The sequence below is a fragment of the Porites lutea genome, chromosome 7 (assembly GCF_958299795.1).
Source record: "Porites lutea chromosome 7, jaPorLute2.1, whole genome shotgun sequence".
NCBI classification, from domain to species: Eukaryota; Metazoa; Cnidaria; class Anthozoa; order Scleractinia; family Poritidae; genus Porites; species Porites lutea.
Window position 1 is genome coordinate 3,126,363 of NC_133207.1, and position 24,438 is coordinate 3,150,800.

Consider the following 24,438-nt stretch of genomic DNA (forward strand, 5'->3'; position numbering starts at 1 on the left):
GACATTGCTATTCATAACCCTTAATGTACAGGATATACATTTACCTTTTTTGCGATTTTATTTTTTTAAATCATGAATGCCCATGTGGAGTGAACGTTTAAGCCATCCGAAAGTAACAACCCACCGAAAGTAGCGAGCCTGAGAAAGTAACGATAGCAGAAGGGTGCTAAATCCGAAAGTAACGAGGGTTGTTACTTTTGGAACTTAATGGTACTCTGAGGTGCTTATCAGTTCATATTGGCAAGTGGGTGGGCTTACCCAGTGGAAGGTACTTATTAGACAGCATGGGCTCTTATTCAACGAAAGAGAGTGTATGATATCCTGCCCTGTGCACTTTCAATACAATTTTTAACACTGTTTTCTTTTTGCTAAGCCTTTATATACATCCTACTAAACTTAGCCTTCAGCTGGAAAAGTGTCAAATGGGCAGCCGATGCTACACAAAACTTGTTAACAGGCAAAAATCCAAACAAAAGGCAACTTTGGCATTCTTGTTTCCTTATAATTCATCTAAAGTACAATACATGTATGTTCGCTTTCAGTTGTAGTAAATTATTTATAGTTTCATTTGCTCTCTGATGTATTTAATCCTTTGCGTCACCCACTCCATCGGCATTTATTGCAAACATGGCCTCTGCTTCTGGGAGGCACGGCGAATCATAGATCTTGCAGATTCTTGTTTCTCCTCTTCCTTTACGTAAGTACAACCTGAAAACAATACATTACGAATTAAGAGGTTTTTTGAATAATTTGTTGTTGTCATTGATCTGGGAAATAAAAACATGAACAGAATATATAGAGAGAGTAGCACTATAAACTCTGTTACAATTATTTATTTCTTTTTTCAGTTTATAAATATCAATATCCAATGTTTCTCCTTATTTCCATTTGTGTTTGTGCCATCAACATACAATTTTGTATTTTTATTCTTTTGAAACCAAAGAAAGGTTTTGTGCTTCCAAAACTTTTTAAAGATTATAATAATAGAACAAGTATGCTGTTTAGGGCTGTCATTAGTAGCCAGCTGCTGGTTTTTTTTAGCCGACTACTTCAGTGAAATCAGCTGGCAACTCTAAGTTTGAAAATAAGTCAAATATAGGAGGATTTGTTAGATGAATGACCAGCTACTTTCTTTTTTAATTTAATGACAGCCCTGAGGTGGCTGTGACAAATTCTCCATGGGAGGTATCAAATACTGTAATTAATAATCACAGGGTACCTTGTAGTGGTTGAAACTGTATGTGTACATCATACATGCGCAATATGCTTACCTTGTTGTAGAGGCATGAGCCATAATGTTGCCACCAATTGGCTTTTTAGGATCTGCTTGAAACATAGATGCTCCATCCACCTGAGCTACCACTTGGTTTGTTATAACTACAGCAACACCAAACTGACCAAAAAGTGAATTTTTAGTTTATATTCTTTAGTCCATGAAATTTTTTTGGATATTATGCGTGCGATTATTAAAGGCAACCTGCATGTTCTAGTTGGTCTAAGATGACCCACTGTCATAACTCTGCATGAGATGATTATACCCTGTAGCATAAACTGAACAAGCTGCACTGGAAATTATTTGACGACGGAAGAGGAAATGAATACAATGTACAGTTAACAGGTACTTAATGTAGTTTAGTAAGGATACATGTAGGTATTCACCCAAATCAGATTGCAGATTGCATTTAAGATTGAAGATTAACATATTGTATTTTATCAGCCAAGTCTTTACCGCTTCTTACCTCATCTGCAAGTTTAAGAAGGGTCCTCAAAAACCGTGCCAGGTGCATCTGACGAGCTGAGAGTTCTCCTCTTCCTGAGTAGTCTGTACGATATAATGCTGTTGCACTGTCCACTATCAAGAGAGCATATCTGACAAGATGGAACAATATCATATGTAATGGTTAACACAGCCATTGGCAAAACCTGTTGGATAGGACTAGGTCAGATAAACCCCTGTAACTCCATCCCTAACTTGTTATTAATTTTAGTGAGTTACTGTGATGGTTACAATTCAGGCTTTTTCTGGCACTTGGTTTACAGCCTATTTTTTAAAAAAATTACATAACGATAATACCAATAGTGTATTAAAACTTAATAATATTTAATTTACTATAATCTTACAAATAGTGACATTTTTATTTGTATATACATGTACTTGAAAAGACATTATAATACTATTACATTTTATTATATTTAAATGCTACCCTTTTATTGATCTTGTACAAATGTATTACAATTTCATTAAATATATTGAATTATTGTATTATGCAGTTAAATGCAATTTAGAAAGTCAGAACTCAACAATACAACAAAACAGTTATTATTACCTATTATGTAAAGCACTTTTGGACCATTGGGAATTAGCGCTCTATAAATATTGTATTATTATTATTATCATTATTATTATTAAAAATAATAATATGTTATATATTATGCTAGTACTATTGAATTATTATATTGATCAATACATTCAGATAATGTACCTTGACTCAGCCAACATGGCGGCTGCATTTAGCAAGAGCTGTGATTGGTGGTCGGAATTATAGGCTCGGGCATAAGCTACATTGTCAAGCACTTCTTCGCCTCTCAACCCATACCTGAAGGACAGTGAGTAAGACAAAAACAATCATTACAGAGTGCATACTATTTATTATCATCGTTGTACGTACAAGTCAATGCATGCACAAACACTCTGTACATGTCTGGATTTATATGATTATCATATAATGTAGTTTAGGGGATGTTCATTCTTTACTACATGTATCAACAAGAATTTTACTGTAAAATCACCATAAAGTTCTACATACAGTCAACTGCCTTTATTACGGACACTGTAGGGACCTCAAGGTAGTGTTCTTATCAGTGAGAGTCCATAATAGCAGGAGTTTATTCCAGTTAAAAGTCTGTAATTTGTCTTCGCTGGGGATTTAACAGCTGTCCATTTTATTGAGGGGTCCTTTATAGCGGGGTGTCTGCAAGGCAAGAGTTGACTGTACCGTGTATTGAGATGTCTTTTTTAGTTCACTGTATATTGTTACCTATCAGCTACAGCTACCAGTCTCTCAGGTCTGAATGTTCCTTCTGTGTCAATATACATACATTTACCCTCTGCTCCACCATACTCAACAGGAAGCTACAAAATCAAATCCAAATATTGCAATATATTTATTATACAAGGATGTGTACTTGTTTGCTGATCCCCTCATTGAGGTATACGCCTCTGATCTTTCAAACTAATAAAAAACTGCATTTCTTCATAAACAAAATGGAAAACCATTGTCATAATAAAAAAATTTTGGTTGCTATGATTACGAGAATACAATCATGTGCAGTACACAGTACGACAATGTGATGGCCATTTAAATGGAATTTTTTTTCCAGTTCCTATTCAAAAATAACCTAAAATGCTAGTCCTAAAAGTGCCATTTTTATGTAGTTATCTATTCAACACAAGGAAGGCAAGAACAAAACATTTTGGATGACATCACAGACCAGCATATCCCACACCTCATAGCATTACCTATGGCCTACGTGTAGCCGCACCCTCCCCCCAACAAATGAAAAATGGAGTGAGGGAGCGTCACTCCCTCTCTCTGTTTTTCCTTTGTCGGGGGGTGGGTGCTACACTAGGCTACATTACCTAAGGAATTACATGTACATGTATGTTACCTTCTAGAGCCTATCACAAGATGTTTATTAAAGGCAGAAGCATATATGCCTCTGTTAAGGTTACTGTTAATCTTCCAAATATGCTCATACAATAAATTAGTTAGGCAAAATTCTAAGGGGTATTGCAACCTTTGCTACCATGGTAACAGCTGAGGTGTACATGTATGCCACTGTTAATCTTAAAAATGTTATACCTGGCACGTTACTGCCATAGTATGACAGAGCTGTGTTTTTCCAGTACGAAACTCTCCAAAAATTTCTGTTATGCTTCCTGTTTCAATGCCACCTGCAGATCAAATCCATACATTTTTAAGTAGAATTTTATTGTCACCAAAGGGCAAAAAAAAGAGTCAGCATGGGCAGGGCATGTTGGAAGTGCTTTCTGATAGCCTAGGGCTAGTAAGCAACCTGTCAGGCTAGGCTTTTATTTTAAGTAGCCCAACAGGCAAGCAACCTTTGCCTTGAAAAATTAAATGTCAGTGAAAAGGGGGACTGGTAGGAAAGCTGCATGGCTCCAGGGCTAGGAAACTTCAGCACAGCTTTTCTGAAAGGCAAGCAATAATTTTTTTTAATTTTCATCTCACTCTGATGGGCTACTGGGAAGTGCTACAGCATAGCTCTGTTGTCTGCGAGATGGTTTCTATTATATCTCCAGTAAGAATTATTTCTTCAAAATCTTCAATACCTAGCACAGTACAATGACTATCAAAATAATTGTCAAAGGAAGTCATGTATTTCAGGTAGCTTACCAGCATACATTTACAATGTAGCCACCTGCCATCATTCTCACTAACTACAGCTATTGGGACTTTCCACGCTGTTGGCAGGTAGGAGCAATGAGATGTCCCATGCTACTTGTACACTAATTTTCATTTAACAACATTGCTTGTCAACCTATTTCTCAACTAAGGTATCAGACACCCTGTATTGTGTTTTGATGTTTCAAAAGTGTTAAATGTGTATTACTTCTACTAAGATATGAAATCATCTTACCTTGCATAAGTTTATCCAACTCTTTTGAGCCTGTTGTTACCATGAGGAGTTCTTTTCGTCGTGTGTGGAATTCAGTGGCAGTAGTGAAACCCATCGGTACAAGTTTAAAAGATTCATTGAGCACTTTATCTGCTTTTGCCTCGCTTATTCCTTTTATAGCAAGCAGGGCTTTTTTCGGTGTATACGCTACTGATTCTATGGTATGGAAACCTGCTTCTTGTAACTTTTTAACATCTGTAGCACTAATTCCATGCTCCTGATGTCAAATAAAATAAAGCAGAAATTACTAAAACTTGTTAGACTCCCATGATGGATATGGGACACTGTGTAACAGAGGGACATTCCATTTTATTCCTCCCCCACCCTTCTTTGAAGAGCAGATTCCTGCCAACTAACCTCTTTGTTCGAACCCTTTGAAAGTGATTTTTGTGGTGGATAGTCGTTGGTGCTATCCATATTTTGAGCAACCAGGGTCAGTAGAAGACCAGCAATCATAGGGCTTTGTTTACAAGGGTACCTTTCATGTTAGTTAAAACCATGACTGGTCTTTTGAATCTTTAACCCTGGCTTATGACGCTGCCGTAAATATACAACCCAATAGCCAAGCAAAAATTTGCTGGTTCAAGGATCACCATTGCTGCTGCTTAACATCCAGCATTCAATAAAGATAAATCATCTTTTCACGTTCTATCACCGTCGAAAAACCAATTTTTTGCAACAGTGTTTGAGCGTTTAGCCAGGTGACAGAGCAGACATTCCTGTTTGCCTCTGGCTGCAAGAAAGTAACTTGGAATGATGTTTTGTTAATTATCAGTACGCTTAATTATGCAACGCGGTTCTTAAATAAGAAAATACGCAGTTCGTAGAGTTTCCTTCTGCCTTGATTAAGATTTTCTTTTCGAACTTTTATCCTTAAAAAGATATAAGATACAATCTCCCCTCTTTTGGTGCAGTACATTAGTTTTAGCTTATCGTGTTACCTCAAGTTTGTTGATGGGCAATGGTCCCACATTTTCTTCCATCGACTCGTCATGTTCAACTTGCTCTTGTTGTCTTTCCCGCTGCATTTTAGTTCTTTTGAAACCTTTGCCTGCTTCCCTTTGCCCAAAATTAAAACAGCAAAAAAGAAAACAAATTCCTGTCGCAAAAGCTAATGTGGCAGACTTTTTCTTCGCTTTCTGCTGAAAAAATTCAAGTTTTTGCGCAAGGAATCTTCCGAGCGACTCCTGCAAACTTGGCGGAAAAGATTTGAACGAAAGCGGGAAGCTAAATAGCTTTGTGTAGGGTACACAAACTGTCCACGCATGTTATCACGTGACTAAAAAACGTCTGTGCGTAAGTTTTTTTGAGAAACATCGAGGTTTTATTTTTTGCTTTTGTTTGTTTGTTTGTTTTTTAATTAATTTTAAAAGGAAATCTTTCTGCACAATTGTACACGGCAAATTAAGAAAAAACGATCACTTCCGAAGCTTTAACGAACACATACGACAACCTCCGACAACCAGTGACTGTAATCAGAGATGACGTATGCTCTCAACAAACTGGGAGGTTACCAAGCATTACTGAGTCAGGCGATGTTTTGAAGAGAAAGGAGGCTTTTTGTGTGATGTAAATCGGCGGTGATTTCTTTTACGCTTCACTTGGTTGTGACAAGGCAAAAGATGGGTTGAGACGAGGCACAGAAATTGTACGTTATTCAGCGTCAAGAACTAAAATGAATCACGACGGATCAAAGGCATCAACATCGAGATATTATTTATTAAAACTACCGGATCAAGTCGACAGATATCTTACTATTTATTGATTTGGATTCACTGATACAATATGCTACGATTATTGGATCCAAATGAGTCAAAACCATGGCAAAGCTGTTCAATTTGCAGTGATAAGATATTTTTCAGAACGCCGAAAGAGTTCAGTAGTCATTTGAGACAAGTGCATTGTACGAAAGAGGGAGGATCGTTCGTTTGTCGTTATGGAAGGAATGGCGTTTGCCCTTCTCTACCTGTGGAGGGTGTTAGCGATAAGGATTACGAAGCACATGTGAAGAAGAATCACATCAAGCTGGAGGAAAGTAAGGGTAAACTTTAAAAACGTATTTGTAGTATAAACAATGAGTTTGAGAGCTCCCCAGGGGTTGGGGCTGGCTCAAAGAAGGCCAAGCTCTTGGGAAGTGGGACTGGAGTGGGTGGGGGTGTGAGGCGGACCAATTTCAATTTTCTCCTGACAATATCTTTACAAGTGCATGATCAAGGGTAAATGTCATGGGAATTAATAAACTGATCACTTAAAGGAGAAATACTTTAGCCTTTGATGTTTACCAATACACATGTATTATGTTATAGCAAAATCAGAAAGTAACGCTACTGCTGGAGATGACACACTTTATCCAAGACCACGGTTGCCTCCGATTTCTTTTCCTAATGCATCCTCGTTCACTGTTTATTCATCTACCCAAAACCTCCCTGCAATCCTTAATGATCCTCGGCTACTTAAACGCCAGACAGACTTCTTCACGAAGACATGGGGAGAGGATTTTGTACCACAAGAAGTTCCATCACTCACACTGCTTCCTAACATTCCAAAGATTTACTTTGATGACTACTTGAAGAAAATTGAGTTTGTGAGTTGTTTTGTTTACTTCATTTTTACTATATAAACATATCACATTACTGTCCTTATAAATAATCACAAAACTGTTCAGGTTAATATACTTTTAAGCAAAAAACTACCCAACATTTTTCCTGGATCTGTCTTGACAACACAGAACACTCTTCTATTAAAAGACAAAACGAAAGGACCGAAATAGGGAAGGAGAGGACTGTAAAAGGAGAGGACTGTAAAACTGTAAAAGTTTACAGGCAAAGAAGAGGAAAGAAGGAAAAAGAGAAACGAGAGAACTTAATGTAAAATTAGCCAAAACATACTACTACAAGGGAAAAAGAGTAATCAGACTATTACACTATTACGAAGTAATAAGGAAAAAAGAAGGAAACACATCCCATAACGTGCACCATATGTGGCAAAGAGGTTTAATAGAATTGTCACTCCATAGGATTTTGACCACAGACTCAACAGTTGGAACAGCCCTTATCATGTTCTCAGAGAAGGAAAAGAGTGGAATCTCAGAACATGTAGCGAAAACTACATGTACATGTACATAGACTGTATTCATTTTCTTTGTATCACCTCATTTTTCAGAGACTGAAAGTTCACAACAAACTCAGAAAGCAATCTATTAGTGGTAGCTCAACAGCTGCGCCAGGTGACACTGGATTTACAGCAGCTGCTATTGCCGCTGCTAAAAGACAAAGTAGTGGTTAGTGTTGTTAGAATTTTCATCACCCATATCTATTTAAAAGTTACAAGTTCAGCAAACAAGCCTGTCTGTTGGGGTATTAATTCTGTTCAATAACTCAACTCTTGGATTGTTGGTCAACCACCTTTCCTCAATGGCAATGTTATCATTTTTTCCTGTTGTTTGTTGAAACAATTTTGCAATTTGAAATATTATATAATTTACCCAAGTAAAATTGATTATCAATCAATTAAACCCAAGTGGGGCTTGAACTGCCAAAGTGTTACATTAGATACCATTCTTTCAACATCTGTCAAGACCATTATTATAACCTTGCTCCCTTTCTCTGACTGACTTTTGGGCAGTTGTTAGGATAATCCCAACCAAGGATTTTATCTTGATAAGTGTTTTTTCTCTTTATGATAATTTCATTAGTATTATTTTTTGAAGTCACCCTATCAGTTGGCTTATTTCTTCTCTTCCTCTACTTTGCAGTTGACAAAGTTGCATCCGATGTGAGCTTAATACCAAAGGTGGGTTATGTGATTACCTTTCTCTGACATTTTACGGGCCTCCTTGCTGACTTACACAAGCTTCTGTGATACACATAATTATTTCTAGTTTTGACTTATGTGTATTTTGTCGGTCAAATGAAATTCATGTTGAAATACGTGTAGTTTCAATCTAGGTTGAATCTCAATTTCCCTCATATCCTACCTTAATATTATTATTCATGAATTAGGGCTGAATTAGGGAAATTGAAGTTCAACCTAAGAGCCAAAATTTAAATTGAAGCCCAATTTCTTGTCCTTATGGGATTACTGTACTTTGGATGAGATGACTCTCTTTTTTGCTGAACCCTCACAATATTTACTATTTACCAACTGTGCAAAGTCCTTTCTAAGTTTTGTTTCAGGAACAGTGCAGTGCTAATAAACCATGATTACCAGTATGAATCATGGATTGCAGTTTCTCTAAATTTATAGTTAGACTGAAAGTATTATTATTTTGTGCTTGTTCAGGTTTTTATGCAGAGCAATTTTGCACTTGAGGATCCTGAGATTTTCAACCATGTTCTTCCCTGGAACATGGTAACGCAGGAAACGAAAGAAGGAATGAGGGAAGCACCCAGAAATTCAGCTAAACTTCTTCAGGAAAAGGTATGAATATTTATTATGAATCTGTGTATGTTTCTCTCTCATGAGCCAGGAGTGGGAAAAATGTCAGCAGGAAGGCTTAATAGAAGACATTACTGTGAGACGAAAATAATAATATATAATGTATGATCTCAATATTGACAGATTATAAAATATTATGAAACTCAGTTACCATCCCTGTCTGTCATTGCATTGATAGTAATTCCTGATATACTGTACCATTTGGAGAGGCCTTACCCTTTTTTTCCCTTGGGCTGAGGTGGTTAAGATTAACTGTAAACAGAGGGCTTGCACTTGCTCTGATCAACCCTCAATCAACTCCAATACTTTTTTCAGTATGCCAGGGACCATTGTTAATGGGACTATTTAATTTTGCATCTTCCCTCTGCAGTTGTCACATTACCTTGATATCACCGAAGTGAACCTCGCGCATCAAATCTCACTCAGGTCAGAAGATTTTTTCAGTGCCATGGCATCACAAGATCAGCTTCAAGATCACGTGGGCCAGACAATCAGTGAGATTAAACACCTCAGGTGACTATAGCAACATGCTCTTCAAGTCTTCTTTAGTTTCTGATGGTGAACCGCCACCTGGTTAGCTCATTTGGGAGAGTGCCAGTCTGCTGAGTAGCAGGTCGTGGGTTCAAACCTCGGGCAGATCAACACTGAGGGTCTTTGAATAACTAAGAAGAAAGTGCTGCCCTTGTAATAACATCAGCAAACAGTTAGACTTTCTAGTGTACCCGAATAAGGACGAGAAACCGTAGGTCCCATCTCAAAGCACTTTCACTTATCTGGTTCTTGTGGGACGTAAAAGAACTTGCACCACTGTTTGAAAAGAGTAGGCGATGTAGACCGTGGAGGTGTGGCTAACCTTTCCTGGGTTAGGTTGGTTATCTGTAGTGAGCCAATTCCTATCCCTTGGCCACTCTTTCACTGTCTGTTTAGAAACAGTGTTGCCTATCATCAAGGCCCTGTGTTTTTTTTAAGTGTCACAGGCTACCTAGTATTATATCTATTGAAGTTTTCCCAGTTGAAATGCCCAAGGCATAAGTTAAGCAGCTACAATGTAGCTAAGACTCCAAGGCAGTTTTAACCCTTTAAGCCTCCAATATCCACAGACAAACTCTCCAGAGTGATCTCCATACATTTCTAACAAAACTAGTTGTGAGAACTTGATAAAAGATCAAAGCGTTTCCCCTTTGGTGATCATGATATCAATTCTTCTTACCTGTTCTCTTGACTGAGTATTGATATTTTTAGGAGAAAATTGATTTTGGTCACCCCTGAGAGTTAAAGAATGAGACCTTATTTATAATCATGATTTCTTTATGTGCCGCTAACTAATAATAAAAAATATTGTCGTTTAGAACCAAGGTTCAAAAGGTACAAGAAGTTTTGTGTTCTGGGTTCTTGGATGTTCTTAGGCTATCGTCATTACGGTCCAGATATTATAGTGTGTATGAAAAGGTAAGTCTGAAAAATAATGTGAGTAAACTGTATACCATAGTTGCAGTTCATTTTGAAGTACTTGCAGTGATGTTAGTTATTGTTTTTTTAGCTCAAGCTGATGGCCACAGTTCATCAAACACAGCCTACAATTCAGCTGTTGTTAACAACATCAGACTTTGTTGGTGCGTTAGATCTGATCAGCACCACTCAGGAAGTCTTGCATCAAGAACTGGCTGGAATTCAGAGTTTCAGGTATGGTGACTCCATGCTATTCTCTTGTGCTTAGATTGCAAACCATGTAAATAAACCTTGACATTAATTTTTGTCAATTTCTATCTTAAATTTCTTTATTACACAAAATTGTTACCAGGGCCCAGTTGGGAGGTTTAGCAACTGATGGTTTTTATTAGCTTGAGAAAATAGCCGAAATTAAACTAATTTTTGTGGCATTACCACTGGTTTCCTTACAAAATGGTTTCCTGTATTCTCTTTAATCAACTTTTGACTGAGCAATAACCTCATTTACTACCAAAATTTACTTTCTCAGTGTACTGTTCTCCATACATTTCTTATGAAAAGTGTGAAAAAAATTTTAAAAAAAAGACATTTTGTCAATTATGGTCAATTAGGGACAATTTAAACTACAGTGCTCAGAGTGAGATTTCTGTTGGTGTAAGGGCTAGGTAGAACTGATATGTGAAGTTTCTCAATGGCTGGTAAGTGCTTTGTTTTCTTGCAGGCATTTAGGCTCGCAATTAGCTGAACTTGAGCGTGTCATTGAGAAAATGATGGAGGCAGATTTTGTGGAGTTTGCTACAGCTAACCTGAATAGAGTAGCGGAGTATGAGCTGGGGAATGAAGACCTTGTTGATGAGGCATGTTCAAACTTGTTTCTTTAATTAATGTTATAGCAAAGCAAGCAAAGCTTAGGGAGCATTAAAAATAACCTCCTGCTTGGAGATGCAAAGAAAAAATATAAGAAAAAAAGCCAGAGAATTTCTCACAACTGCTTTGTATAGTAATAGTAATAAATAAGCTGTTGTATTTACCTTCTCTTAACAGGATAGACTTATGTCGGTCTTGTTTGGTCTTCTTCGGAAACACAAGTTCCACTTTCTCCAACCATATCGCGATGAGGTGTATTCCACTATTAAAAGCACTATAAGACAGGTTTGTCAATGCAATTTTTCTTAACTGTCAAAGTACCTGTGATGAAGTTTGATAACACATTTTGGAGCTTTCTTCATCAAATGAAGGTCCGAAGCAAGTGGATCAAAATATAGAAAAAGAGTGTTGTTAAACCACCATCTTGGGTCAATCATGTACTTTTTGGTAAATTTTAGTTACTGTGATACTCATTAAAACTCGTTCCAGTCATGAAAAATTTAACACTTTGCATCATTCTTAAAGTGAGGAGTTTTTACTTAGGGGCAGCCCATTAATATTTCTTTTACTTAAAATTTTTGAAAGATGACTTTTACCAGCAATAATATATTTTGGAAAAAATATACTTATAGGGTTGACAGTGAGCCCATAACTCACTTTGAATTCTATAATAAATATTGGATGGTTAAAGTAGAATTGGAATAACAATGTCCTTACCCCCAACACAATAATTTTATCCTTTTGAAATAAAAATCTACTTTTGTTACCTGAAACAGACAGTTCAAGATGTTGTGAAAGAGAATCATGAAAATGAAGAAGAAAGGTATTTACTATTTTATAATTTGTATTTAATAGATTTGTTCTACGTATTCTTTTGCTCATGCTTATTACTGGCTTATTATTTATAGTCAAAGTCTTGCTGATGTTGTGAGGGGCTTGGATTTTCTCCAGTGGATGGACATGTTAGAAAAAGTGTTCAGTACATCACTGAATGTGCTAAGAAGAATGCAGGTACATAGTTACGGTCAAATCATGTTAAAATGGATACTGAGGGGTCTTAGAAAGTGTTCATATAAACAGGGTGTCCTTATTAAGCAGGTTAAATTTAGAGAATAAGTAAGGGCTTTCGTTCCCTGAGGGCAAAGCAAACTGTTCATAATAATGAGGTGTCCATTCTAAGCAGGTATCCTAGTAGCGTTTGATTGTGTTAGTTTACAGATCACTGATTTACATATACGGGATGAGATGAGAATGAGATAAGAGTCGAGTTGCCTAGAAGTTTACGTACCTTTCCTTCCCCAATAAAAAGACATCTACTATTTCTGATACTATTCCTCAAGTTATCCTTTATGTACCAAAAAATCATTAATATTTAGACATAACTGAAAATAGTACTGTAAAACTGACTTTATTATGTCAACGTACTATAAGAATGTACATGTAAAAAGGCAGTCACATTTTCCCCAGTTTTGATGTCAAGGTTTTGTATAAGAGTTTAAACTATTTCTATGGCAACCATCACAACCATGCACATTGGTTTACATATATTATACGAAGTCTTAAGTAGCCAGATGTAGGCTCCAAAAATACTGAAAAGCATCTGATTCTTCAACCATTGGTTACTAACAACCATTGGCTTGTGTCCAGGTGTTACATGAGAGCATGGTTCGTGTCTTGGTGATGGCAGCAGGCGGATCCAAGTTGCGTTCACACTCTGACCCTGTTGATTTAGAAAGCGTGGACATGCTTGAATCTGAAGCCAGCTCGTATAAACCAGTCTGGTGAGGAAATTAACGATATCTCTGTGCCCATCCTCATTGCGCAGTAGTTTTCAATTCATACCATATTTCATTTTATTTCAACAATACGATGCATAATATAGTATAGAAAATATTGAAATAAATATGATCCAAGGGGCTATAGTATGCGTTCTTTGTCTTAAGTGAGATGAAGCCCTAAATGCGCACAAACACCACCTCCTAGCTGTAATTTTTTAATAGCCTTGACCAAGTCGAACTGCCTTCTTCCTTGATATGCTAGCACGCGTGCGTCACTCAATCGACTAATTCAGTAGAGTCCGCCTGCAAAGAAGCTAGTCAAGTCTGGGGGAGTATAAGTCTTTCAATATTTCCAGCCGAACACTTTTCTTTCTTTCCCAGGTTCCTCACTCTGTTTTTAAATTAAACAACATGCTTGCCTGCGTCCAATAGAGAGGAGAAGTGTGACGTCACATTACCATGGTAGCAAAATTTCTGGATCACAACAAAAGCGAACTTAGGCAACAACGACGGAGACGGTAAAGAGAACGGCAGAAAAAACAATAAATTTGTATTAGTAAAACAACAACTTTGCACGTGCATCACGCTTTTTTGCACATTTTTAGCTATTGTTGCACGACTGCGACATGAAACTTCCTAATTTCACGCGCCCGCTTTACGGAGTAGGTGTACACAACACAAACAGTTACTTTTTCTTTTTCTAAACTCAGATACGGTCCAGTCGGATTCAATCCGGAAAATTTCTCCAACATTTGACAAATGAAATTGAATAAGATCAATGAAGTTTGAAACAGTGCGAATTTACTTTTTAAGTGAATTTTTGGGTTTGTTGTCATCGAAAAATTTTGCTACCATGGCAACGTGACGTAACAACTTCTCCTGTCTATTCATGGGTGGGGTGTGGCCGACAATGACCATTCATCATGTCATTTCAGCAATAACGTGGATATTTTAATATCTGCAAATGATTGTCGTAAACTGACTCAGGAGAGTAAAGAACTGCTGTGCGCTGCATGTGAAATGGCACAGTTACGATGCGCTAAACTCATCAATGTCAGAGGGAAGGTGAGTGTTATGGGGAAGCTATGACCGTAGAGAGTTAAAGTGTCGTGTCAAACTCGGTCAGCGATAAAGATCGTAAAAACGCCACAGTATTTAATGAAGGTGCCTTCTTTCAAACTTGAATACAAGTAATCCAACTCAGTCTGTTCAGTCAGAGTTGTATTGTTAGGTATAAAAGACAAATTAAGTTAAAAATCGTAATCAGGAAATTTTGCAGCATAGTCGCATAGAGGACGGCAAGTTGGTATTGTGGTAATGATCTCATTAGCCCCTGCAAAATCTGCGGTGATTCCAGATATTTGGACCAAGATCTGTTCAATCAAAAACGGTATTGTCATGCAATCTCACCCTTCTTGTATTAGGATTAGTGTTTTCTTTTACAGCAAACAAAATGAAATAATAAAGAAAACAAATTTGGTAATAAAATAAGACGGGAAAAGTGTGTCTTATGAGTACGAGATTGTACTTATTTCTTCTCAAACAGGGAACAGTGTTCACCAGACGGCATTTTATCTCTGGTTTTGTTAGTACATGGCACTTTTGTTTTGTATCACAAGCTTTAAAAGGATTAGGTAAACCCTGCTCGAGGCTGGTACCTAACTTCCGCGAATGAAAATCAAAAATTGACCAATCAGAAAGCGCTCTCTTAGTAAGAGTGCTTACAGCCAAGGCTTAGTAACCAACTAATTTTTCTTCAGTGTTATTGAATAAAACAGCTCACGTGGTCACTGTTGGGTATCAAAAACTTTCAGTTATCCAGTTATCTTATTGGTTAATCCACATCACGTGGTGCCAAACCGAACATGGGCTTTTTTGGCGTGAGTTGCTAACCTTTCTTTTCGTAGCCTGCGTTGCATGACGATTTGTCGGGAGCTCGACTGAGCGGCGAAGCCGCAAAAACGCGCGCAAATGAGCGTATTGCATTACACGCTTAAACAAAACCACCATACTACGCGGGCTATTCTTTTTGTAGAGGGCAGCCGTAACAGTGTTTGCTACGTTCTATTGCAGGCTGGGTATCTTGACAGCTTGTCGTCCTCGGAGTTTGTCAGGTTGACTCGAATGGTCGAAGATTTTGTAATGGATTGTGAGAGGATATGCGGCAGACAGAGCCATAGCCTCAGAGCCACACTACTCACGCAAGCCAAGAAATTTGTGGAAAGATTCCATGAAGAACGCAGGAATAAATTGAGGTAAAAAGAGTGGTTGTTGAATATTTTTACAGGGTGATGTCAGCTTCCTCCTCAGGCGCTTCGTTTTTCGCTTGGCAGAGGCGAGGGCGAAACGAGTGACTGGTGATGAACCGCAAGGGACCATGGGAAGGCTCCTTCCCGCCTTCCTTTGCGCGCACATTTTGATCAAAAGAGAGACGTCTGGGTACGAGGCAGGGGTGATGTGGTCTACTCAGCTCGGGTGATGTGATACCCTGGCTTACCATCTGGTGGAAATTACATGACATCTTCTTGGAAATTTTTACCTTTACAAGCCAAAGTAAACAAGTCTGGCTTCGTAAGAGTTGATGGTCACAGTGATGATGATGATGATGATGATGATGATGATAATGATGACGATTATGATTATGATTATAATAATAATGATGAGTATAATCATGATTAGGATGATATTGGCTCAGTAAGACTGAACTTGTGTGAGCTGCATGCAGTCCATGATGGCCAGAAAAGGATGTTGACTTTGTTTTGTTTTACTCTCAGTTTGATACTAGATAATGAAAGATGGAAACAAGCAGATGTTCCTTCCGAATTACAGTCTCTTGCGGATTCTTTAGTCGATGGTAAACAGTACATGAACCTGCGTTTCTCTCAAGTATACATGAACAGTTTTGCACCCATTTGCTTCTTGGAACATTAATTGTAGTTTCTGTTTCTCTTAGGTATATACCCACGAGGAAAAGAACCCAAGTTTTCGATAGGTGAGTATAAGCTGTCGAAAGAATACTTCAGTGAGTAACGTTGTCCCTTGTAGTCCCAAGGGTGACCAATATTAATTTTCTCGTAGCAATATTAATACATCACCGAGAGAAAAGGTTGTGAGAATTTATAAGGAAACTGCTCAGACCTTTTATCAAGTTATCTTTGAATAATTGACCTATTGTTGTGATGTCATAATCTCATTCAGACCCTTGTAATGTTTTTTAGGTCCTACCGTGCCTGGTGAACAAAAACCGTCACCAAATTTAGTTGTAAATGGACAGAGATTTGCTGTTGTTGGGTGAGTTTACAAAGCTGAACGATCTGAATAATGGATTTTCTTTTTCAGCCTGTGACGTCGACCGTTTTTGTTTGTTTTTTTTGCAGGACGGTTTTATTACTCGTCAACATGTTAGTGGAGTACTGTCAATGTGTAGATGATACGCCAATGTTGGTCACAGACATCATGAATAAACTCTTTGAGACTCTTAAGGTAACAGTTTTGCGCGTTTCTTTCTTTTTTTCACTTTTGTTCTAATCAAAGCTTTTAATGCTTACAAGACCGCATCAGAGGGAAGAATCAGAGACGACACACTACTGCAGAAATCACAAAATGTGAAAACAGGAAGAATTTCTTATAAATCTCTTGGAAGTGAAAAACACAATGGATAGTGACAATACTTGCGAGGCTTGAAGTGATTATACACACGCGCGGTATGGCATCACAAATGAAACACTTAGGATTAGAAGGGCGATCGAAATGCCGTAAAATAGTCAAAACGAAGGCGCTTATTTTTGTAGGCATCTAAAACCCCAATATCCACTTGAAGCTGAAATTCTCAATACACGCTTTATTTTGCCCCCGTATTTCTTGTAGATGTTTAACTCAAGAACGTGCCAGCTGGTTCTAGGAGCTGGCGCTCTGCAGCTTGTAGGACTCAAGACAATTACCGCCAAGCATCTAGGTATTTATCAAAAGAAGTAACGCTTTGTAGAGATTGTAGTTGGTGCCTTTGTTCATAGAACTGCGCAAACGGTCCATGATGTTTATGTTTACGTGCATGTCCCTGACGTTGCTATGTTCTTTTTGTCCATTTCACAGCTCTTGCTGCCCGATGTTTAGAGGTTGTCACAATTCATATCCCTGTATTCAAAGCACATTTTGAACAAAGACTTCCACCCAAACAATACGTGCTGTTATCACAGTTTGACCAGATTCTTAAGGTGATACAAGCAAAGCAATCCTTTTTGCGTGAGTGTGTGACACTTAGTATAGTGGGGCAAGGAATTTAGCCTTTTTCGCAAAAAGCCATAAATATGCATACGTGACTAAATATTAATACGTGTCGAAATCAATTTTAAGGTAGATGGAAAGGGATAAAGTAGTTGTCTTGAAACTTGAGCCTTGGTCCTTGAAGAAAAAAATTTTTACATTTGACTCATAATTTTTGTTTGTTTTGTTACTCTACAGGATTATAACAATCACCGTCAGGAACTATTTAGTAAAATTGTGAATCTTATGGAGGAACTGTTCAAAAATATTTTCTCAAAGGTACATCAAATAGAGTGAACCCTAATCTTGCATGGACTGTCCTTGGACAGTTTTCTTTTTCCTTTTTCGTGCTAGAGTTCACATTGCTAGAGCTTTTTGTATGGCATGTCTTGTGCAATTTGTCGCTGCGATATCGAGAAGTTTTAAAAGTGTTCAGAACTTGATCTAACTTGGCGATTATTTTGTGCAAACTCCGGCAAACCCTCACCTGTTTCACGATGGTCGTGCTGAAAACATTATTAGTTCATGCTTCGCCAAACGAGCTTTGGAGAGCGTGACAAAAATCGCAGAAAGGCCCCTAGAGAGGCGTGTACTTTATGGCAATTTGGTTGAACGAGGTACAGGTTTACGGACATAAAAAATACGAGCAGAACACTCACCAGGCAAGGCCCTAGGCTAACAAGGATAACTGATGTTTGCCATACATTTTTATTGTCAATTCGTTCTCCTCTGACTTTTTTGTGTTTATTTACGTTTCATCTTTATCAGTGGGAAGTTAAAGCTCCTATGCCGTCTCAAGCCATGCGCAGCGCTGTCAAGCAAATCACAAAACTTCACGAATCTTTATCATCTGTTCTACCTGAAACTCATGTTGAGGTAAGTTTCCAAACATAAACCTGAGTATCCAGGTATTTATTAATTTGTGTTTTGTGATTTGATTCACTGCAACAGAACCAGATTTGTCTTGTTTTAATTCAAGTTATTACGGTAGAACCAGCATTCGTTTCGCGTTCATTGTACCCTACGTGTAGCCGCACCCTACCCCCGACAAAAGACTCTCTCTCCGTTTTTCCTTTATCGGGGGAAGGGTGCGGCTACACGTCGGCTAGTTTCATTACATTTGCGCCGTTAACATTTAAAACTCCATTATGTGTTAGGACAACCAGATTTGCACTGTAAATAGCTTATGCATATTTACGTCCACCAGCAAGTCTCACTTTGAAACTTGTAAATTTGCAAAGTTTTCCTTCTATAAATTCTCGAGGCTGGCGGGTTGAGTGAAAAGAAGACCTATACAAATAGATCGCTAATGCGAAGAATTCTGTTCACAAACGGAGCTTGTTGGTGACGTAACCTTGCATAAGGGTTGTTGTAGTCCATTGGTTACAGCTGAATCAGATTTTTTTATCGAAAGTTTTCCTTTACATTGCACTAACCGTTCTTACTGCCTGAAAGTATTTTTGATTATTATTGTTTTCAAGTCAATATTCCGAGATGTCAAAAGAGCGTTCAAAACAAGTCTGGCGCATAAACTGGACAGGTTAGGAGTTAGCAACGATGGTGGCCCACAACATGGGTGAGTATTCGCTTTCGTCAGAACGCATCCTAATCTTGGTGTTCCTGTGGTACATAGCCACAAATTTTCGAGTTGTAGTGGGCGACTGCCGATTGGCCGCCCCTACTGATTTTATCAGGGGCATCTCGGCCGGGAAACTGGACTCTTTACTTCCTTTCTACTCGAGTGACGAACGCGGATCCTTAATCGGTGACAACCCCTAGTCATTAAGGATAAGAAGTAATTCACTGCACGCCTTAGGGTATCTCTTCGATTCGTGCGATTGACATTTAGATCTCTACGTAACTGTCACGAAGTGTCTCATGGTACTGTTACAAAGGAAAAACGTCAGCGCTCCATACTGACTGCAATGAATTGGATGACAGTTTGGACAAACGAAATAGAAAGCTTTGAACTGAGTGACTAAATCTACGTTAAATGTGTTTCGTATTTCAGGCTCGTCACGTCTGATCTTGCATTCTTCAAGGAAAGTTTAAAGAATCTCATTGGATTGGGAGACATTGGTAAAAGCCTTGACGACTTGTGGAGGAATGTTAATGAGCTCAAAATGATGAGGGGTTCACCGTCCACAGGGCGGAAAAATCTCTCGCAAAGATAACATCTGCTAAACATTTGATCTGGGTTATGCATGAGATTGTGTTTCAGAAACGAAGAGTTTGCGAAGTTAACGTTGCTAGAAAAGATTAAGGTTATCATAAGATCTTTTGGAACCCGTTTACAGTCAACTCCGGACAGCCTCGGACCCTGAGAACTCCCTCGGGACCTGCAGACTCCCTCGGGACTTGCGAAGATCCTCGAGACTTGCAGAGTCTCTAGGGACCTGTGGACTCCATTGCACCTAATAACGGGCGCTTGTTTCAGACAAACTTCTGCAAGGCTTAGGCCAAACGTCGAACTTTTTATGAGAGGCACAAACTTAGTAAGATAAGTTCGTGAAGAGTTCGACGTCTGTCCCCCTTTTAAGTTTGTCTGAATGAGTTTGAATCGTCCAACACGTTCTATCCGTCTGCTTCAGACGGATACTGAGAACGTGTGGAGATCGTCTCCGGGGCTAACATCGATCTTCACATGCGACGAACTGAAATAATAAATTAGAAATTTGTATGATAATGTATATTTAGCCTCGTTCGGGAGAAAATTTATTAAAATTGAGTTAAACTGATTTTTGGTCTGATTCAGTTGATTGGTTCAACGCGTCCTAAGTTCGACGTTTGACCCAACAGACGATCTTAACTTAATTTAGGTCGACCGAAATTCGGAGTTTGGTTCGTCTCATGAAAAGTTCAATGTTTGGCCTAGGCGTAAGTTTTAGTGGGAATTTAGCTACCGAGGTATCTTTAAAGCGTGAGTTGACTTTAAACGACAGTGTCTGCGGAAATAAGAAATTAGGGAGTTTTACTGTCCAGTGCAAACGGATGTAACATTGTTTGCCAACAACTCCCAACATTGCTGGATGTTACATGGTTCGTTCGTTTGCACACCCTGTTGCATGTTGTTGGGAGTTGTTGCATTAAGTTTGAAACCGGTCAAACTTTTAGCTAAGTGCAAACAGACGCAACGACTCCCAACATTTTTGGGAGTTGTTGGCCATGCAACAATGTTGCGTCCGTTTGCAAGGGGCTTAACCAACGACGCGACGACAACAAGAACGTCAACTAAAACGTGAATTTGCGTTCTTTCAGTCCTTAAAGCGATTATTCCTACCAACTTACTTGTCCTGACGTTGAATTCCAAGGGACCATATCAAAGTTCAGAAAGAGAAATAAAACTTCGACGTTGTTTGTTTGCCTTGCCCCATAAACGCGAATGGGCCGTTTTACAGTTGTGTGCTTGGTGTCCTAGCCTTTGAGTGAACGTGAGGCTAAGGTCGACCTTGTTTTGATACAAACTTCCTTCCTTTTCTAATGGAAATTTTGCTTAAAAAATTCTAGTTATCATAACAACATGATTTACATAATAATAAAGGAGAAAGTATTGTATCAGAACAAGGTCAACTCCAGCCTCGTTTCCAACTGTATCTGTAAAATGGGCAAGTAGGAATTTTCACGCCGTAGTCGTGCAAAAACAGCAAAGAAATCAAAAAATAATGTGTGATGCACGTGCAAAGTTGTTGTTTTACTTATTAAGCCTCTTGTTTTTTTCTACCTTCTCGTTGCCGTCGCGTTGTTGGTTCTCAAAGTCCCTATTTTTGTCAGGATATGTTCATTTGTTGTTGTTTTATTTCTCAGTGAAACTGGTTTGGACCTCATAAAGACTTTTCCCTAAATCATATTCCTGAAAAATGGCTCGAAAACATGATCCCTTACTGGAAAAGGCAATATGACAGGCATCCAATTCCACCAAGAAAGTTATACGCAGTAATTAGCAAGAAATTTATATTTTCCTTTCAACCATTTGCAATTATGTTGTCATACAGACGTAACACATAACCAACCGTTATTATGGTTTGTTCAACGGACGTTTTTGACGCTTTCGACATCCTTCCTGCATTCATTTGAACAAAATTTTGAAAGAAGGTTGACCAAGGATCTAAAGGAAGATTGTTTTTAGACTCTTTTATTTCAGGAGAAACCCTAACCAGTATGAATGTCACGTCCATGGGTAGTTCCACAACACTTTCCGGAACGTATTTCTCATTTTAACAAATTAAATATCTCGCAAAAACCCATATGGATATGATACGAACGTTCAGTAATAATTATGATGGATTCAAACTCTTGAATTATATTTATGATGACGAAATATTTCTATTAAAGTGTGCTGTACAAAATTTTGTCGAATGATTCGTGAGACTCATAGAGTAATGCTTAAGTAAGTTAACTTTGTTAAAGAAAATGAATGAAATAAATGTGTAATGAATATACCCATCCTTGATGCATAGTACATTGTATTTCCGAAAATAAGTTTTGTTTCAGTTTTTATTTAAAACGAAAAGTACTATTGCGACTTTCATATTTCCTTCAGGCTCCGGTTGTTCAAACGACGGATTACGCTATCCACCGGATAAATCACTATCCAGTGGATAACTATTAGGGAAACTGATTGCGTTATCCACTAGATAGAGATTTAACCAGTGGATAGCTTTATCCACGTTTTGAACAACTGGGGCCTGTTTGACTTCTTATTAGTTCAATTCCATTCGTTAATTAGATTATTATCGATTATTTGTATGTTATTTTTTATTCTAAACTTTTTTTTGTTGACGTTACAGTCATTATCATTTTTTTCAAGATATATAACAAAAAGTAAAATTTTCCTAGCTGAGCGAGGTTTTGATCCTCGGACCTCTGGGTTATGGGCCCAGCACGCTTCCACTGCGCCACTCTGCTGACGTTAAAGTTTTCCGTCATATTTTTCAATTTTAACGGGACGCACCACAATGCCTTCTCTGTAATTGATATTATAATTGGCGAGAAAGCTATACATATTTTGCGGCTTGGTATTCATACCTTCTTCTATAAAGATGATTCGCATGCTCACTTATGGAAATAACTTTCTTTTGAACTCGTCAATTACACGTCGACACTAATGTACAAAAAATAGTGTGCTGCACGTGCAAAGTTGCTTTTTTGCTCACCTGTTGTTGTTTTTTCATCGTTCTCGTTGCCTTCGCCGCTTAGCATTACACGATTTTACCGAGAGCTTCGCTTTTAGCCCTGGCAAAATCTATATATTAATTTTTATTCTTAACTTTATTTTGTTGGTCGACGTCGCAGTCATGATCAAATTTTTCGAGATGATAACAAAAAATGAAAATCTCATAGCAGAGCGAGGTTTTGATCCTCGGACCTCTGGGTTATGGGCCCAGCACGCTACCACTGCGCCACTCTGCTGACGATAAAGTTATAAGTTATGGTTTTCAATGTTAAAGGGACGCAACACAATGCCTCCTCTGAAATTGATATAATAATTGGTACGAAAGCTCTAGGCATTTCACTTTCTGATATGTTTAAATAGTAACAAAGGTCTTTCTCATTTTTTCACTTTTCTTTTTCATAGTTAGAAGCATTAATCGCCATACAATTAAAAATTTCGGGCCAAAATTTTTGCCAAAAGTCCGGAAGTAAAGTTTCGTTGAAATTTCAGAAGTCCAAAAGCTACTCAAGCAAGACCTATTGGGGCAAAAATTCTGAAAACTGAGGATTTGTATATAAAGCTCCGAAATGTTTGGCGATTAATGTGTCTTGTAACAGAATGAAATACTGGCCGCTGATGAGCAGGAAACGCAACGAGAGCAGAGTGGCGCAGTGGAAGCGTGCTGGGCCCATAACCCAGAGGTCCGAGGATCAAAGCCTCGCTCTGCTAGACGTGCTATTCTTTTCTTTTCTTTTCTTTTTTTTGTTTTGTTTTGTTTTAGGATTCTTCTTAATTACTGTACTGTGCAATACTATATTGCGATCAGATGCCTTCGGTTAAATTAATTTTAAGTTGTTACGAACGTGATCAATCGTCATTCGTTCAAGCCTTTGTCTTTCGCTATCTTTAGAGAAGAACTAAAATAGATCAGATGGGCTTTTAAGGCTCGGAGAACGACCAGTAACGAAATGCAACGTCATCTTCTCAACTGGAATTAGAAAAATAAAGTCCTTCTCCGGAGAAATTAATTGTGCCTGTCTGTCCAAAGGGATTGAACTGTCCTCACGCACCATTTCTCTAGGTTAGTAGCACTCGTAACGTCATTCAGAGTAGGGTTTATCGGTTCCTACTTCACTAATTCCTCATCTCTTTATGAAACGAATACAACTGAACCAAGTTTTGTTTAAAACGAAATGTTTAAGCTACTTTTCAACAGGATTTCGGATCATTTAGCCGTGCGTTGCTTCGAAGTACTGCACAAGTAAAAAATAGTCCTCTGAGAGGGTATGTACTTACTGGCAACGAATAGTGTTTACTCCAGTAACAATGACCATGAACGAAAAGAAGGGCGATACCAGGTCCGAACCCGGTACCTAATTTGGTTGCAAAACAACGCCAATCATCATTAAAAATTCTTCGGAGGAAAATATGGGCGACGGCAGGAAACGAACCTGGCTCCGAAGGTTGCGCTACGAGAACAATACAAAATGCCCCTTACGGGCGGACGGACCTACCGGACGTACGTCAGTAACATAAAGGTCATGCTTTTCAACCTTGCTTGAGTAAGAGAGAACCCCAAAGCCGTGGTAGCTCCCATAAATTTGAAAAAATCCTTAAGTTCTCAGCTTTTACGCTCAGCCTTGAGTGAACTTTGCGGGACGACCGATGCACCCACGAGAAACGGCATACCAAGTACATAAATAACAGGGGCGGATCCAGGAATTTTTTATGGGGGGGAGGGGGATCCAAACTTTGGTTCAGAAAGGACTGTTGAACCTTTTTGTGGCAAAT

General features: G+C 38.3%; 2 protein-coding genes and 3 non-coding genes across 5 annotated transcripts; 2 read left to right on the plus strand and 3 right to left on the minus strand.

Moving 5' to 3' along the window:
- Positions 1-67: 67 nt before the first annotated feature.
- Positions 68-5,930, minus strand: LOC140942729 (DNA repair protein RAD51 homolog 1-like). The gene is made up of 8 exons (XM_073391706.1): positions 5,643-5,930; positions 4,663-4,918; positions 3,864-3,955; positions 3,039-3,133; positions 2,484-2,597; positions 1,740-1,869; positions 1,272-1,393; positions 68-708 (listed from the first exon to the last, which is right to left on the minus strand). The coding sequence occupies exons 1-8, from the start codon at positions 5,727-5,729 to the stop codon at positions 585-587; spliced, it is 1,020 nt and encodes a 339-aa protein (XP_073247807.1). The 5' UTR covers positions 5,730-5,930; the 3' UTR covers positions 68-584.
- A 299-nt stretch (positions 5,931-6,229) lies between these two features.
- LOC140942731 (vacuolar protein sorting-associated protein 54-like) lies at positions 6,230-21,881 on the plus strand. Its single transcript, XM_073391708.1, has 25 exons — positions 6,230-6,736; positions 7,008-7,285; positions 7,864-7,981; positions 8,456-8,493; positions 8,983-9,120; positions 9,509-9,651; positions 10,488-10,587; positions 10,679-10,821; positions 11,309-11,444; positions 11,632-11,739; positions 12,231-12,277; positions 12,363-12,465; positions 13,102-13,235; positions 14,168-14,297; positions 15,306-15,487; positions 16,007-16,086; positions 16,186-16,224; positions 16,451-16,523; positions 16,610-16,715; positions 17,100-17,187; positions 17,325-17,446; positions 17,694-17,774; positions 18,264-18,371; positions 18,977-19,071; positions 19,507-21,881. The coding sequence occupies exons 1-25, from the start codon at positions 6,487-6,489 to the stop codon at positions 19,667-19,669; spliced, it is 3,003 nt and encodes a 1,000-aa protein (XP_073247809.1). The 5' UTR covers positions 6,230-6,486; the 3' UTR covers positions 19,670-21,881.
- Positions 21,882-22,328: 447 nt separating this feature from the next.
- On the minus strand, positions 22,329-22,400 carry Trnam-cau (transfer RNA methionine (anticodon CAU)). Its single transcript has one exon. It is a non-coding gene; the product is annotated as a tRNA-Met (tRNA).
- A 432-nt stretch (positions 22,401-22,832) lies between these two features.
- On the minus strand, positions 22,833-22,904 carry Trnam-cau (transfer RNA methionine (anticodon CAU)). The gene has a single exon. It is a non-coding gene; the product is annotated as a tRNA-Met (tRNA).
- Positions 22,905-23,304: 400 nt separating this feature from the next.
- Trnam-cau (transfer RNA methionine (anticodon CAU)) lies at positions 23,305-23,376 on the plus strand. The gene has a single exon. It is a non-coding gene; the product is annotated as a tRNA-Met (tRNA).
- Positions 23,377-24,438: the final 1,062 nt, after the last annotated feature.

Coding starts and splice junctions, on each gene's coding strand:
- LOC140942729 (XM_073391706.1), bottom strand. CDS start 5,729: ATGCAGCGGGAAAGACAACAAGAGCAAGTTGAACATGACGAGTCGATG. Junction 4,919..5,642: donor TGCCCATCAACAAACTTGAG/GTAACACGATAA, acceptor ATTTGACATCAG/GAGCATGGAATTAGTGCTAC. Junction 1,870..2,483: donor GCCATGTTGGCTGAGTCAAG/GTACATTATCTG, acceptor CCATCTTGTCAG/ATATGCTCTCTTGATAGTGG.
- LOC140942731 (XM_073391708.1), top strand. CDS start 6,487: ATGCTACGATTATTGGATCCAAATGAGTCAAAACCATGGCAAAGCTGT. Junction 7,286..7,863: donor ACTTGAAGAAAATTGAGTTT/GTGAGTTGTTTT, acceptor CTCATTTTTCAG/AGACTGAAAGTTCACAACAA. Junction 18,372..18,976: donor TACCTGAAACTCATGTTGAG/GTAAGTTTCCAA, acceptor ATTGTTTTCAAG/TCAATATTCCGAGATGTCAA.